Consider the following 15,076-nt stretch of genomic DNA (forward strand, 5'->3'; position numbering starts at 1 on the left):
GTCCCAGCTACTTAGAAGGCAGAGGCAGGAGACTCACTTGAGCCCAGGAGTTGGAGATTGCTGTGAGCTGTGATGCCACAGCACTCTACCCAGGGACAGCTCGAGGCTGTCTCAAAAAAAATAAAAAAGCAGTGTTTAGGAACTAATAGTACAGAAATACAGCAAAAATTGTGAAGGTGAGATGAGAATAATCCCTAAAAACACTGTGTTATATGGTTCAAGATGAGGTGTCTCTTTGCCTTGCCCATGATGCATGCATATAATTTCATTGTTATCCCATCAGCTTGGTTGGGTTTCCCTTTTTGTCAGGACTGCTAGGAAGCTCAGAGACCGCTCCATTTGCATTTTCAGTCCTAAAGGATGTCCACTTCTGATATACAGTTTCTCATCTTTCTGAGTTTATATTTAACTGGTGTGTGGGATGAGCCATCACTATTGTCTGCCTAGGTGCGTGGTTGGCACAAGGCCGTAAACACATTATAAACACAGATGTCATATAAAGTACAGAAGCTTTGGAATAGGAAAGACCTGGATTCAAACCGCAGCTCCACAGCTTGGGGGGGTCTTGGTCAGTCGCATAACCTCCTGACCCTTGGTGTTACCTCCTGATCTAGGTGGATGATGGGGACCTATATCCTAATGATTGAATGGAATTAAACATGTAAAGCATCAGAGAGCTTAGCATATCTTAAATGATCATGTTAATTGTTATGATTATTATCTTTAAAGAGATTCTCATTCCAATGAGGCAAGAGGAGCAGACTCCATATACTCCCAAGGTCAAGTGCAGTCGTAAGTCCAGTACCCACATGTGACAATCAGAATGCAAAGATCACAACTGCTGATGCTCTGTGAGGGCAAGGAGCATGTCTGTCTTGTTCACGATTAAATTCTTAAAAATGAATACAGTGCTAAACCGTATTCAGTGCTTAGTATTTGTTGAATGAATGAAACCGGCCAGGCTATACTATCATAACGCTATTTGTGGGTGTCACTGGGCCCCTGAAGTCCTCCTTGCTGTGGGTTTTGGGACACAGAGGCACTGCTCTAATCCTCATGGCCAACCATAAGTGGGCTGTCTCCCATTTCATGGATAAGAAAACTGAGGCACAGAGAAAGCAATTTGTCCTGAGGCTCCTGCCACCCTGCCCAACCCACCTGTACCCTGGTCCTGAGGCCAGTTCTTCCCAGAGAAATAAGTTTATTTCAGTCTTTTTCTCACTGACCACAAAGACTCAGTTCTGTCCTCAGAAATATTTGGAAAGTTTTATTTAAATGTTTTGTGTTCCTTTTAACCACCACCAAAAAGAGAAAAAAAAAATTTTTTTTTTTGCAGTTCCAAACAGGAGAGTCACTTCAGAGAGGAGCTGGCATGTGTGTTCAGAGATGAGGAGTGTCAGGCCTGCCAGGCTGCTTTTCCCAGCCCAGGCCACCCTGGGACTGATGGTCAGATCCAAGAGCTGGAAGCTAGAAGCTCTAAGGACAGAGCTTCCTGGGAACCCTGGTGGCCTTGGAGTGAGCGCACCCCTGTCCTGAGGAGAGAGGACCAATCTCCTCTGGAGGGAAGACTGGGCCAGGGGACAGGAACATGAACATGGGAGGGCCTGGTGGGTTCCAGAAGGAAAGAGAAGGAAGTGGGAGGGTCCGGAGATCCGGAATGTTCCATGGAGGCTGCAGGGCCTCTGGGTCTGGAGAAATATGTTTGCTAGAAAAATAAGATGCTTTGAGAATTTCTGCAGTCTGTGCTCTCTGCCTGCCCAAGAGAAACCTACCCTGTTCGCCAAAAAGCAGCAGGGAGGGAGCAGAGGCCTGAGGCCAGGAATGGTCTGGGCACTGAGGAGGATTCCAGAGAAGAGCGAGGTGGGCAGCAGGCTTTGGTTTCCTGGGTCCCCATTCTGGCAGCTGCAGAGGCTGTGCGGGCCTCTGCCTCCCTGCCCCCTGAGGTGTGGGCTGCGGGCAGAGGGCAGCACCAGGAGTAGAAAGTTGGCATCTGTCATGGGCTCATGGTGCCCAGGCACTGGGCCCTCAGAACAGGATGCTCAGGGGCAGTAGGGCCAGCAAGAGCAGCAGGGGGACCAGAGCAGGGCTACCTGCCGAGCTGGCACGGGTGCAATGGTCCAGGTTAGCTCCAACACAGGACGCGTAAGCCATCACGTGGGGGATGTAGTTCTGCTCGTGGACCCCATGCAGCAGGTGTGCCATGGGTCCCTTGGCGAAGACAGCTACGTCCTCCCCACCGTGGGTCTCATAGCGCAGGGGCACGGCAGACTGAGCCTGATAGTTGTTGTGAGCTGTGGGCCAGAAAAAATGCCTGCTGAAAGCCTGCCAGGCCTGATATTCCCATTTTATAGAGGTGGAAACTGAGGCCCAGCCTGTTTTGCCCAAGGCCACACTTTCCCCAACAGAGAAAGTTAACCTCATCTAGGTTGTATGCATTAGCAGGGCAGAATTGAGAGGCAGAGCCTCTTACCAAATTGGAATAACAAATGAATATGGAATTGAACATGAAGTCTCTTAGGTTGGAATATTATACAGCCAGTAAAAATGGCAGTGTTAACACATCAAGCACCTACACGTGCCAGGCACATGCTAACTGCAGACCTATTTAGTCCTTCAGGGTAACCTTAGAAGGCAGAACCCTTTTATGGAGGAAATTGAAGATGAGAAAGGTCAAGTTACATGCCTAAGGTCTCAGAGCTGCTAAATTGTAGAAGGCAATTCAAACTGACGTTGTTCTGACTCAAGTCTTGGATGTTCTGAGACCCCTAAGCCAAGCCACAAGTTTACACTCTATTCCCAAGCCCACCCCCAAGGGCCACCCTACCTCCTCCCAGCCCTGGGTCCTAGTGGCCTCACCATAGTCCACTGTGGAGACGTTCTCTCGCTCACCATCTACCACCTTGTAGCCAGGTCCGTTGCCATACAAGATGGCAGTGAATGGCTTCTTGTCAGTATCACTCACCATGGGGGCCAGACCTGTATGTAGAGAGGGGCACTCAGGGGTCATATTGGAGCAGCAGGAGTGCTATCCTCATCCCCAAGATTGGGTCCCTCAATGGCCTGGAAACCCCCAGGGTCCTCTTTGAAGGGCCCTGCACCACCTCTATCAACCACCTTCCAAATTCTGTTCCTTCCAGCCAACCATCTCCCAATTTCCACTGTGCCATCATCCCTCCCATCCATCCATCTTCTCCCTCCCTCTTCCATCTCCTACTTTCTCTTCTGTCCATTGGCCATGGAGCCACCTGTCTACCCACCTGCATATTCACCCAGTCATGCACCCAGCCCACTGCACACCTCCCCTGTGCTCTCCCACCAACCATTGTCAGCAATGTTTTATGGAGCAAGCCCATGTGCTGGGCTTATTGGATTTTCCAGCCACTGGAATGCCCAGTACCCACCCTGATGGAGACCCACCTACCAAAGATAGAATTGCCTCGGGGGGTGTACCCGCCAAAGGTGAAGACATGGGAGTGGTCAGCAGTGACCACAGTCAGTGTGTCCTCCAAGGAGGTCATGTCGCCTGCTAGTCCAATGGCCCGATCCATCTCTACGGCCTCGTGCAGCGCCTGCTTGGCTTTGCCTTCATGGTGCCCATGGTCAATCCTGCCTCCTAGGGACCAATGCAAAAGCCTTGGGTAAGAGTGGAGGGGAAGAAGATCTGCGGCCTAAGCCCCATGACACTGTCAGATTAACCTTTCTTTGAGAGGGAAGGACAGTAACCATTGCTGGTCACTACTCTGTGCCAGGCCCCACACCCTGGGTATCTCCTACAGCTGTTTGACCTTACAAGGCCAGAGAGGGAGAGTCCTGGGGCCAATGGGAAATGAATGGAGAGCACAGAGCCCAGATCTCAAATCAGCCCCACCAGACTCGTGCTCTTCCCACCACCCCACTCCGCTCCCAGCGCTCTCTCTAGAGGCCTGAAGGGACTTCTCAAGACTTGAGGGACAGTGGGTACGGTGGCTCATGCCTGTAATCCTAACACTCTGGGAGGCCAAGAAGGGAAGATTCTTGAGCTCAGGAGATCGAGATCAGTCTGAGCAAAAGTGGGACTCCTTCTCTACTAAAAATAGAAAAACCAGCTGGATGTTGTGGTGGGCGCCTATAGTCCCAGCTACTCAAGAGGCTGAGTCAAGGGGATCACTTGAGCCCAGAATTTGAGGTTACTGTGAGCTATCATGACATCACAGCACTCTACCCAGGGCAATGGAGTGAGACTATCTCAAAAAAAGAAAAAAAGAAAAAACTTTCAGGGAGGTAGGGAGTGGGGAGTACATGAATCCCAGGACGTGTCAGACACAACCGTCCTGGGTAAAGAGGGGTGTGATCACCCTCATTTACAGATGGGGCAACTGAGGCCTAGAGTAGGTAAGGGCTGTGCCCATGGTAGGATTTATTGGGACCTGAATTCAGAGAAGACTAAAGTCCCTGTTTTTCCATCTCCACCTTGAATACATTCCCTTGGAGCAGAAAACACAGGTGCTCTCCTCACTGCCAGAGCTGTGAAAGGCCTCAGTGCCAGGGCGGTGCCCACAGCAGGCTTCCACTAAGGCTTGCTGGAGCCTGGATCCCAAGGCACCTCCCTCTGGGCATGCGCAGGGGCCTGGCTGCAAGCTTGGCTTAGCAGCTGAGGCTATGTGACCTCAGGGGACGCCTCCCTTCTGTAACAGGAGGGTGCTGCCTGGGTGGACACTCCCAGAACTGAGGGTCCCGAGCCTGGGCGCCAGGCGGCCCTGTCTTCCCACCAGCCCGAGCCTGCCCCCCAGTCCTGACGGCTGGCAGGGCGGGTCTTCCCTTTGTTGTGGCTCTGGGAGCAGCTGGCCTGGCGTGCCTGTCCTGGCCTTGCTCACAAAGAGGACCGCTCCCGGGGGAGCCCGTGTTCACCACCACTGGTTCCTGGCTGGTTCCTCGGCGTCAGAGGCCTGCTCAGGGCCAGGCCGAGACCGCCGTGCTTGAGTGGGAACCCCAGGGTTTGGCAAGAAAGCAGCCAAGCTGGGCTGGCAGCCACTAGCCTGTGGAAGGTGGGGGGGCCTGGGTGTATGTCTGTGTGGTAAGGGCATACATGTAAATATGTCCGCATGTGTGCATGTATATCCAAGCAGACCTCAGCAAGGCAACAGGAAGAACCACAGAGGGTCACCACTGTTGGACCTTTGGAAGATTCTGGAATCTTTATCACTTCCTCATACTTCCAATTGTTATTACCTTAGCTATTGTGTCATCAGGATAATGCTAATAATAGAAACACTGAGGATTTATTCTTTGCTGGGTCCTGTTCCAAGTACTTCATGTCTCTGAACACAATGGAGGTCGCCCTTCTAGGAGAAGAAGGCTATTTCTGGCCTCATTTTACAGAAACACACGGGTACTGGTCACACAGTCAGCGATGGCTGCACCAGGTTGAGAACTCCACCCCGCCTCCTGGGCCCCAACAGTGCCGGGGAACCCTGTAAATGGCCACACATGGCTTGGGAAAGCCAGGGCCTGTGCATCTATCTGTCAGAGGGAAGCTGTGGGGCTGCCCACTCCTCCAGAGCCAAGCCTCTAAGAAAGGCAGTAACCTGCCTCCTCTTTCAGGAAGCCTTCCTGGACTGGTGAGCCTGCCACACCATCTCTGTGTCCAAAAGAGGCCACCTACACCATCTTGGAGGGTGATGGCTGGCAGCTTCCAAGGCACACCCCACCCATCCCTAACACTTGCTCCCAAAGGGATTTCTCCCCTGCTCCAAACTGGTCACAGTTCTCTTGAGAGCTACATCACCCATCCCCTGACACTGGGGCCAAGTTTCTAGAAGCTCCCTCTCAGCAGGCCCCAGGCCCCTACCTTCCACCAGCAAGAAGAAGCCTTTGGGGTTCTTCTTCAGGACCTGGATGGCCACCTTCACCATCTCAGAGAGGGACGGGTCGGTCAGGTTGTTTCTGTTCAGCTCGTACTGCAGGTCTCCAGGCTCGAAGAGGCCTGGGGAGGACGAAGGAGGTGTAGATACTGAGAGCTTGTGACCCTGCTAGGAGGTCCCCAAGGAACCTGAGGGTGCCTTGGAGAACACAGTTTCCCCACACCCAACTCGGAAGTAAAGTGGAGACGGGGCAGCGAGGACCCTTATCTGAGTGACTCTTGAGGGCCTAGAATTGTGCCTACAATTTCTTTCCTCTTTACCGCCACCACCTTGGTGAGGGGCCACCATGATCATTATACAGAGGAGGAGGCTGGGCTCTGTTCAATAACTTCTTTTCAGCTGGGAAGTAACAGATCTTAGATTCAAACCCATCAGTCTACCTGCAGCTGAAAAGGCCCAGGTAGAGCACTGAGGACCTAAGATAGGGCAGTGTGACCTGGACTAGATGGAGTAACATTTACATGTTGGTTTGAAGGGTGCCAGTGGCTCATGCAGTGAAACCACTGGTTTGGGGTCACTGTCTCTTCTGCTCACTGGGCTTGGTTTCCACACTTTGAGATAAGGAGAGTGATTTGTTCTTTGCAATGGCACAAGTTTCGAGGTGTGTCCTCTGCTGGGGTTTCTGGTTCTGTTGTCCTTCCAGAACACCTTGACGTTCTGTGAGTGTGTACACAGCCAAACAACAGTTCCAATGAACAGCCTGAACCCTCAGTTGTTCTCTGGAAGCCTCCAAGATGGTGCCCCAAAATCTCCATCTGTTGGAATTCACGTCCTCGTGTGGTCCCTTCCCAAGGTGACCAGGGTGAGCCTTTGTAGTCAATAGAATATCCCAACAAGATACCTCTGAAACAATGATGTGTGATTTCCAAGGTCAAGGCATAAGACATTGTGGCTTCTATCTTACATACTTTTGGATCTCTGGGGGAAGCCGGCCGCCATATTGTAAGGACACTCAAGCCACTCTATGGAGAGTTCATGTGGCAAAGAACTGAGGCCAACAGCCATGACCAACTTGCCAGCCATGGGAGTGAGCCACCCTGGAAGCTCCAGGCCCAGCCAAATCTCCTGGTGACTGCAACCTCATGAGAGACCCAGCTAAGCTGCTCCTGACCCCAAGAAACTCTTATTTGAAACTAAGTTTGAGATTATTTGTTATGCAGAAATAGATGACTTATGCACATACAAGGTATAAGTTCCTGGGATGCTTGTGGCAACTCAGCTTTATCACTAACTACATTTTTAGAAGAGTCATGATCCCCACTTACATGTGAGAAACTGAGGCACAGGGAGGCAAAACTACCTGCCCAAGATTATACAGCTTAGACGTGGTAGAGCTGCATTTGCACCCAGTACTCTGGCTCTAAGACCCAGGAGCCACAGTGGTGCCCACACAGCTCCTTGTGGTCCATGTGAGGTGGTGGGTGTATGCCATGCACCCAGGCAAGCAGGTGACTATCTGCATGTGTCTTGGGGGATCCTCTAGGTACACAGCTGAGCCCATAACCTCCAAGGACACACCCAGAACCCTAAGCTATGCTCCTTGGGAAATGTTTGATGGAATTTTGCCACCACTTGCTCAGCACAATAGCTATCTGGGCAAGAGGACCCAGCTGTTTGCACAGTAGTGCCCAGGGCTTCCTTCTGCCGAGACTGGAGCTTCCCCTTGGCCCGCTGACTCCCCATTCTCTCTTGGGAACAGTAGAAACAATCTGGTTGGCATCTGCCTGGGCCATGCTGTAGAGCTGACTCCCAGTCCCTGGCTCTCTAGCCCAGGAGCTGTTTTGTTTTATTTTGTTGAGGCATCTTCACACTCTGTCACCCAGGCTGGAGTGCAGTGGCCTGATCATCATTCACTACATTCTCAAACTCCTGGGCTCCATTGATTTTCCTGCCTCAGCTTCCAGAGTAGCTATGGTTACAGGTATGCACCACCTTGACTGGCTTTAAAATTTTTTTGTAGTGGCTGGGTATAGTAACTCACACCTGTAATCCTAGTACTCTGGGAGGCTGAGGGAGGAGGATCTCTTGAGGTCAGGAGTTCAATACCAGCCTGAGCAAAGTGAGACCCTCACCTTTACTAAAAATAGAAAAATTAGCCAGGCATGGTGGTTGGCACCTGTAGTCCCAGCTTCTCAGGAGGCTGAGGCAGGAGGATCATTTGAGCCCCACTGTTTAAGGTTGCTGCGAGCTAGAGTGAGGCCATGGAATTCTAGCCCAGGGGACAGAGACTGTCTCAAAAAAAGATGGAGGGGGTGTGTCTCACTGTTACCCAGGCTGGTCTTGAACTCCCAGCCTCAAACAATCCTCTTGCCTCAGCCTCGCAAAGCACTGGGATTCCAGGTGTGGACCAATGCACCCAGCCTAAAGAGCTTTTAAGTCCTAGTTCCCATTTAGGCTTCCAACTTGCCTGGGCCATACAGCTACCCAGTTGTGACATAGCTGCTCCCCTCTGTGAGTTTCTCCTTGTGCCTGATGGGGCTAATGCTCCTGCACAGCCAGCAGATTTTCAGGCCTGATTGGAGGAAACAGAAGCCTATTCCTTGCCCCTCCCAGGTCCTAGAGCCTGAGGGCAAAGACCCCTAAGTGGGGGGGCAGGCTGTGGCCACTCCAGCCACCAGATGGGTGTCCTCCACTCCACTCCATGCACCCACTTACCCAAGAGGTAGTCCACGGTGCTGGGGTTAAGATTCATCAGCTCTGTGCGGTTCCAGACAAAGTGGGAGTGCTAGGAAGAAGGGCAGATATCAGCACATGGGAGGAGGTAGGGCGAGTCACGAGGAATGACCCCAGCTGGCCTTAGAGCCTTGGCATTTGATTGTTTCCTGTCATTTAACAATTCCTCCCTGAAGACCTACCATTCCTGACCTCAAGAAATGACAAGCCATTATAATATATAGTGTAGGGGGAAGACAATTCTGAGACATCAGGAGATCCATGAGTCCAGAGGCAGGATCAGGGAGGGCTTCCTGGTGGAGGTGATGTCCTAGAGGAACCCTGAAGTAGTAATTGATCAGCCTGGGGTCAGGGAGGTATGTTCCAAGCAGGAGCAATCCCCAGCAAAGAAGAGCCAAGCTCAGGCCTTGAGTGCTGATGGGCTGTGCTCTCTGGGAGCCACGGGGAGCCAGGGAGGAGGCCAAGCCTTGAGGACCCCATCCAAGAGGGAAGATAAAGGCAGGCTGCTTCCCAGGGAGATAAAGACCACAGAGAGAGGCTGACCAGGCTCAACCTGGAGTCAACACCACTTAGGGCCTGGTCTAGGAGCCCCAACATTGCCAAGAGTCAGCTGTGTGTCCTTAGGAGAGTCCCTTGCCTTCTCTGGGCAATAGCATTGGGATCAGTAGCTTTCAAACCTCAGGGGCTGCTGGAGGGGAGAGACAAAGAAAGTAGGACTCTGGCTCCCCCGCCCTGCTTCATAGAGGTGGCTCTCCTGTGCTTTATCATTCTATCCTCACTTCAGCCCTGAGGTAGGCAGGGCTGTTATTCCCATTTTACAGATAAGGACACTGAGGCCCTTGGATAGTACAGCTAGTAAGTGGTAAAGGTGAAACTGATTCTGAAACTCACTTTTAAAAAAACATTCTCTTACCAAGTTGGAATTTGATGGGAACTACCCTTGATTTTCTAGGGATAAATGGCCTACACGGGACCGGACAGCAGGGTCTATGTGTCCAGGCTTGGGGCCACAATGTGGGCCCTCTCTCCCCGTCTTGGGGGTCTAGACCGAGCTCCTGGGAAAGCACCCTGCCTGGGCAGGAAGGATTAAGCTCTGGGCCCATGTTTCATGTCGAGAAACTGAGGCTTGGAGGAGAGGTGTCTCTCTGGGTAGGGGCGGGAAGGGGCTCTGGCACAGCTTGAGCTGACTCAGTAAGAATGGAAAGGGCTCCCAGCCTCACGGCCCCACACCCCCACCACCCCCTGGGGCCCTTCCCAGACCCTGCCCCCACCTTGTTCTTGGCCCAGTCTCAGCCCACGAGGCCTCCCCAAGGGCCAGTCCTGGAACTCTCAGAAACCCAACTCCAGAGTGACATTAAAGTGGCTGCCAGGCTGCTCCCACTGTCTTCAGCAGCTGACCACAGTCATTTCCAGACCCCAGCTGCCCCAGGCCAGGGGACCAGCAACGCAGATTTAAAGAGCCAGAAGCTGCGCTAAGCTTACAGCCAGAGCTTGGGGTCCTTCTAGAGCTCCAGCACCTCCTTCTCCACCCAAGGGGGTCTCACTGTGAGGGGCTTCCCCCACTCTCCGCCTTGCCTTGGCACACCCTGCTGCCTCTTCTGTCCCATCCTCTCACCTGCTCAGGGCTTCTTGGCCCCTCCCTATGGCCTTTCCCCTCTGGGGTGCCTCCCCTAATCCCTGCACACAGCCTCCCACGGTTCCTTAACTGATTTTCATCCTTTGTGTCTTGTGCCCAGCTGTGGGCCATATAGCAGGGCTCAGGGTGACAGAACTCCCAGGCAGATTACCCACCCCATGGCCTGCCTATGCCTGGGGCCCTCCTCCAGAGGAAAGAGCTAATTGATCACCTACCATATCTACAGTACGCCATTCATATGCCTCTTAGACCACCTGAGCCCATGGAGGGAAGAATTATGAGCCCCGTGTGCAGGAGGCCACAGATCCCAGAGAGGCCTCACCCCCACCACAGGCCACCCCTGCAGATACCCAGCTAACAGCTACCTTGCGTTTCGGTTTGAAGCTCTTCCAGACATCAATGAGGTTAAGGCCATCCAGCCTCGTGCCCCGGGCCTTCTCATCCATCTCATATTCCACATCAGTTCTGTTCTTGGGGTACATGTACTTCCGACCACCTCCCATGATCACCTAAAGAGGCAGGAGCCATCAGCACTGCAGGATTCCAGGATGTCCTGGCCTGGACACTGGACTCCTGGGTAGGGGAGATACACCACTTTCCAAGCTGGGTGAATCCAGGGTTCCACTCTCTTTGAGTCTCAGTCTTCCAGCTTGGGGACAGTCATGCATCCTGAGTCTGTCAGGACTGTGGTTTGGAGATTCTGGGTGAAATAGCAGAGCTACTGATAACCTACCCAGTGGCTACAAAACTCCCAATTTGTAAGAATAAGGACACTTACAGGATCTAAGCATTTAAGACACATCAGCTCATCTTGACTTCATACCAAGGCTGCAAGAAACCCCGTGTCACCTGTTTTCCAAATAAAGAAATGGGCACAGAAGTGTGTCCTTCCCAAGTCCACATAGCCAGTAAGGGGCAGAGCTAGGATTCGAACGAGGAGCCTCTCTGACTGTAGCACTAGGCCTCTGCTGTGTCGGTGGGCTGAGGGCAGGGTTCCCAGAGCCTCCTCACCCACAGCATGTGTGCAGGGAGAGGCCCCAGCCAGGAAGGTCTTTGGGGCAGCCCCACTGGGAACCGGCCCACCATAGCCTGGGCAAACAGTGGGGGCCAGGCCTCACGACTGTGTAGTCACCACCAGGCTAAATTTACCCACGGTGGCTGGTGCGTGCGGGCAGACGGACGCGGGATGTTTGTTTTCCTTGGGAGTCCATGTTTGAAGTCCTGACTATTTTTAAAACAGAAGCCAAGAGCATAACAGCAGCCGCCCGTGGTGACCACCACACTAGTGTCCTCCTGTCACTGTGGGCACCAGCCCAGTCTGCTGTCCCTGGTGGACACCTTGGAAGAGCAGAGCCCAGCTGAGGTTGGCCCTAGACCATCCCAGGCACCTCACATACCCCCTGCTTCCCACCTCGAACTGAAGTTCTGTGGGCTGGGGAGGGAACCAGGAGTCTGAGACAAGCTTGGGTCATAGGGATGGGGAGAAGCCATAGACTTTGAGGTCAGACTTCAGTTTGAACCCTGACTCTATCACTTACTGACACCAAGGGCCTGCCACCTAAACTCTCCGACCTCAGCTCCCCCCTCTAAAGAAGGGGCCTAACCCCCACCCTCAGGACTGCCACGGGAGGAAGTTACAGTCCTCCGGGGCTGTCCCCAGCACCCAAGGGGCAGCTGCCAGTGGAAGGGATTCCCACAGCCAGAAGCAGTGAAAAGTCTTCCTGAGAGGCGAGTTCCTCACTCCCAGCTGCAGCCAGGAGGTCTGGGACAGGGCCTGGTATGAGGGGGAAAGAACGGGACCCCAGGTCACAGGTCCCTGCCCCCATCAGTTCCCACAGAACTTGACCCCTTGGCATCCCAGAGTGGAAAGCGAAGCCCCCAATCTTCCTGCCCGGAGCCCCATCGTTTCCAGCCCCAGCAGGGACTTCACACGGGCTCATTAAACTCCCAAATAACAGACTTGCTGTTTGGCTTTGGGGTTTGGGTTTGTGTCTTTCTTTCTTTCTTTTTTTAAAAGCAACAGATATTTATTTTCAGGGCGGACACCAGGATTTTTGTTTCATGTACAGACTGGGGACCTGGGGGCTTTGGGGTGGTGGTGGAGGGATAGAAGCGGCCAGGAGAGAAAGGTCCCCACACAGGTCCTCCCTCTGCACTCACCCCATGGCTTATGGCTCTATCTCCACCACAGGGCCCTGGGGACCCCCACAACCACCCCCCATCCCTCCACCCTCCTGACACGTCTTCCCTCCCCTTGGTTTTCCCTTAAGCTTCTTCCCCCCCTCCCCAGGCCATTCCTGCCAAAGCCCTCTGAAGAGCAGCCCCATAATTACACCCTGTGCTTATACAACAAATGTTCTCACGTCCATGACCTCATCGTGGCCTCCAATGGCCCCAGGAGGAGGCAGGTGTGGCTCTCTGTTCGTGTTGTACAGGTGGGGAAACTGAGGCTCAGGGAGAGGAAGGGACTTGCCCAGGGCAGGTATGGGGTGGAGGCAAAGCCAAGCTGGGTGGCTTAGTGTCTCAGATGCCTGTACACTAAGAGGACTCAAGAGGACTGTGCCCTGAAAGGGGACACCTGACCCACTGCTGGGAGGAGGGCAGATGTGGGCTGGTGGAGGGGCCAGACGGCACCCAGGCATTGGGTGCAACTAGGTAGAGGGCGGGGGGCAAGTGAGTGTGATGGGGGTGGGGACAGCTGGGGCCTGGAGCTTTCTCTGACACCTCCCAATTCCCATTCCAGACTCATGGAACTGAAGGCCCTCAGCACCCTCTCTAGCCCCTCCAGCGGGGAATAAAGCCTTGAAAAGAAACAAGCCAGAAGTTGTCACTTAAGAACAAAGAGAAGGGAAGATGACATCTGCCTGCTCAGTATGTTGAAGTGTGTTTTGTGACAAGGATGTGGCTCAGGCATAGGTGTTCCTGCGCCTTTCTGAGCATGCAGTGGAGTCAGGCCTGGGGTCTCTCTCCAGGTGGGGCCTTACTTGGTTCCTGCAATGGGCTTACAAGGCAGGCACAGTTCATAAAGGGATTGTGGAAGGGAAGGCGCAGAGAGGATAAGGAACTGGCCCGAGATCACATTGCCAGCAAACACCTGTCTGCCCATGCACGTGTGAATGTTCAGGGCTGGTCCTCCCCTCCGATGGCCACTGTGCCTGCCCTTGTGTTGTGGGAGTTAGGGATGGGGTGCAGCTCCAGGTTGCGGCTTATGGAATAATCCCTGGGTGCCTGGTCATTGAGGTGTGGTGAGGTTCACCCCACAGCTCCACTGCAGAGAAACCCTATAGCGCCTGCTTGCCCAACCGCAAATACCCTTGAGGCCAGAGCCTCCCAGGTGTGGGGAGCCAGGCCTGGCCACTTGTCCCGGGCCAGCCTGGGCCTGAGGCCTCCTGCTCAGCTCAGGCTCCACCTCACATCCCCTGTCCTTGCCCTGGCCACACCCTGGCACTCACATCAATGTTCCTGATGTTGTGCATGAGCTGGTAGGCGATGTCCTTGCAGCCCTGGCTCAGGGCCTCTGGGGGCATCTCATTGTCTGAGTACCAGTCCCGGTCAGCCGAGTGGGCATAAGCAGCGCTGGGTGTGGCGTGGTTCACTCTCGTGGTGGTCACGATGCCCACGGATTTCCCTGGGAGAGGAGTGGTTGGCTCATCTGCGGATGGGGTTCCCAGCTGCCTTCTCCCTCCCTCTCCCAGCACAAGACTGGCCTGTCAATTCCACTGCTTGCTCAGGCCTCAGTCTCCCCATCTGTATCACGGGGGGGCGGGGGGGATGGTGGCTTCCAAACAGCTTGATGGGTGGGACACTCTGACTCTGCAATCCTCTCTCCCCAACCTTGGAGGTCCATGAGCTGTGACCAGCTGGGCCCGTGTCCTCCCCTTCATCAAGGACCCCCACAGCTCCACTCCCATAGGAAGCCCGCTGGGGCCCCTCATAAGGGATCACACGTTGAGTGTGGTCCCATCACCTGTATCTGTCAGCCTCATTGCCTGAATCAAAGTTTTGTGGGGGGTGTGGGCCAGGCCTCCCAAATTTAGGAACGGAGAAGGAGGAGGCATTTCCTGAACCCCACAGGGCTGGCACCAGGCTAGGTCATGACTCTCCTCTCTCTAACCTATGGGGGCTACATTCTTATACCCATGTTATAGTCTAATGAATAGACTCAGGCAAATGAACTGGGCCCAGAGCCCTTAACTGAGCCAGCCCTGAGCCACCAGGCTCCTTGTCACGAGAGGGGTCCCAGAGATACTTAATAGATGTCCAGATCAGAGCTGGGACCCCCAGAGGGCATCTTTTCCTACTCTTTCTCCATTACACAGCCAGGCGGGCCCCAAAGCTGGGCCATGTCCCCCTCCCCTCTGCCCCACTCACCAGCATCCTTGGCCCAGCGCAGGATAGAGGTGACCTCATTCCCCTGTGTGGTGTTGCACTGGGTGCGCTCTGTGGCTGCGCTCACCCCCACAGTGCCCTCATTGGCCTTCACCCCACACAGGTAGGCAGTGGCAGTGCCCGCGCTGTCAGGGACCTGGGCATTGGTGTTGTACGTCTGCAGGTGGGAGAAGAGGGTCAAGAGATGGCCAGGCTGTGGCCCAGCTGCTGCCCACCCCCTCTACGCACACCAGGGCACTAGGGTCACAGAGAAGCTCCTTTATAGCCTGGGCTGAGACCATTACCCACCAGGGTCCCTCCAAGCCAGAGGGTCAACCAGCTGCCTGCTTCCTGCTGCTATTCCCTGTACCCTGGCAGTTCCGGGCAGGACCTCATGTCTCAGGCCTACAGAGGAAGGGCTGGCAGAGGAGTCAGGGACAGGCAGGGGGGTCAGCAGAGACCTGTCTGTGGATCTGAGGCTTCAGGACCCAGCAAGGGG

At 54.0% G+C, this 15,076-nt stretch overlaps 1 protein-coding gene across 3 annotated transcripts in view; it reads right to left on the reverse strand.

Annotated features, from left to right (window-relative positions):
• Positions 1-1,244: 1,244 nt before the first annotated feature.
• The window catches only part of ALPL (alkaline phosphatase, liver/bone/kidney), a 62,527-nt gene continuing 48,695 nt past the window's right edge, over positions 1,245-15,076 (reverse strand). For all 3 annotated transcript variants that reach the window (XM_012801595.2, XM_023509736.1, XM_012801596.1), the window contains 8 exons: positions 14,581-14,755; positions 13,662-13,837; positions 10,575-10,718; positions 8,556-8,625; positions 5,828-5,962; positions 3,422-3,613; positions 2,857-2,976; positions 1,245-2,291 (listed from right to left, as the gene is read on the reverse strand). In XM_012801595.2, coding sequence (XP_012657049.2) covers positions 2,026-2,291; positions 2,857-2,976; positions 3,422-3,613; positions 5,828-5,962; positions 8,556-8,625; positions 10,575-10,718; positions 13,662-13,837; positions 14,581-14,755 — 1,278 coding nt within the window. In that variant the 3' untranslated portion in view covers positions 1,245-2,025. The remainder of the gene's footprint in view (positions 2,292-2,856; positions 2,977-3,421; positions 3,614-5,827; positions 5,963-8,555; positions 8,626-10,574; positions 10,719-13,661; positions 13,838-14,580; positions 14,756-15,076) is intronic.

The sequence above is a fragment of the Otolemur garnettii genome, unplaced genomic scaffold (assembly GCF_000181295.1).
Source record: "Otolemur garnettii isolate 467f Iridium unplaced genomic scaffold, OtoGar3 scaffold00009, whole genome shotgun sequence".
Taxonomy (NCBI): domain Eukaryota; kingdom Metazoa; phylum Chordata; class Mammalia; order Primates; family Galagidae; genus Otolemur; species Otolemur garnettii.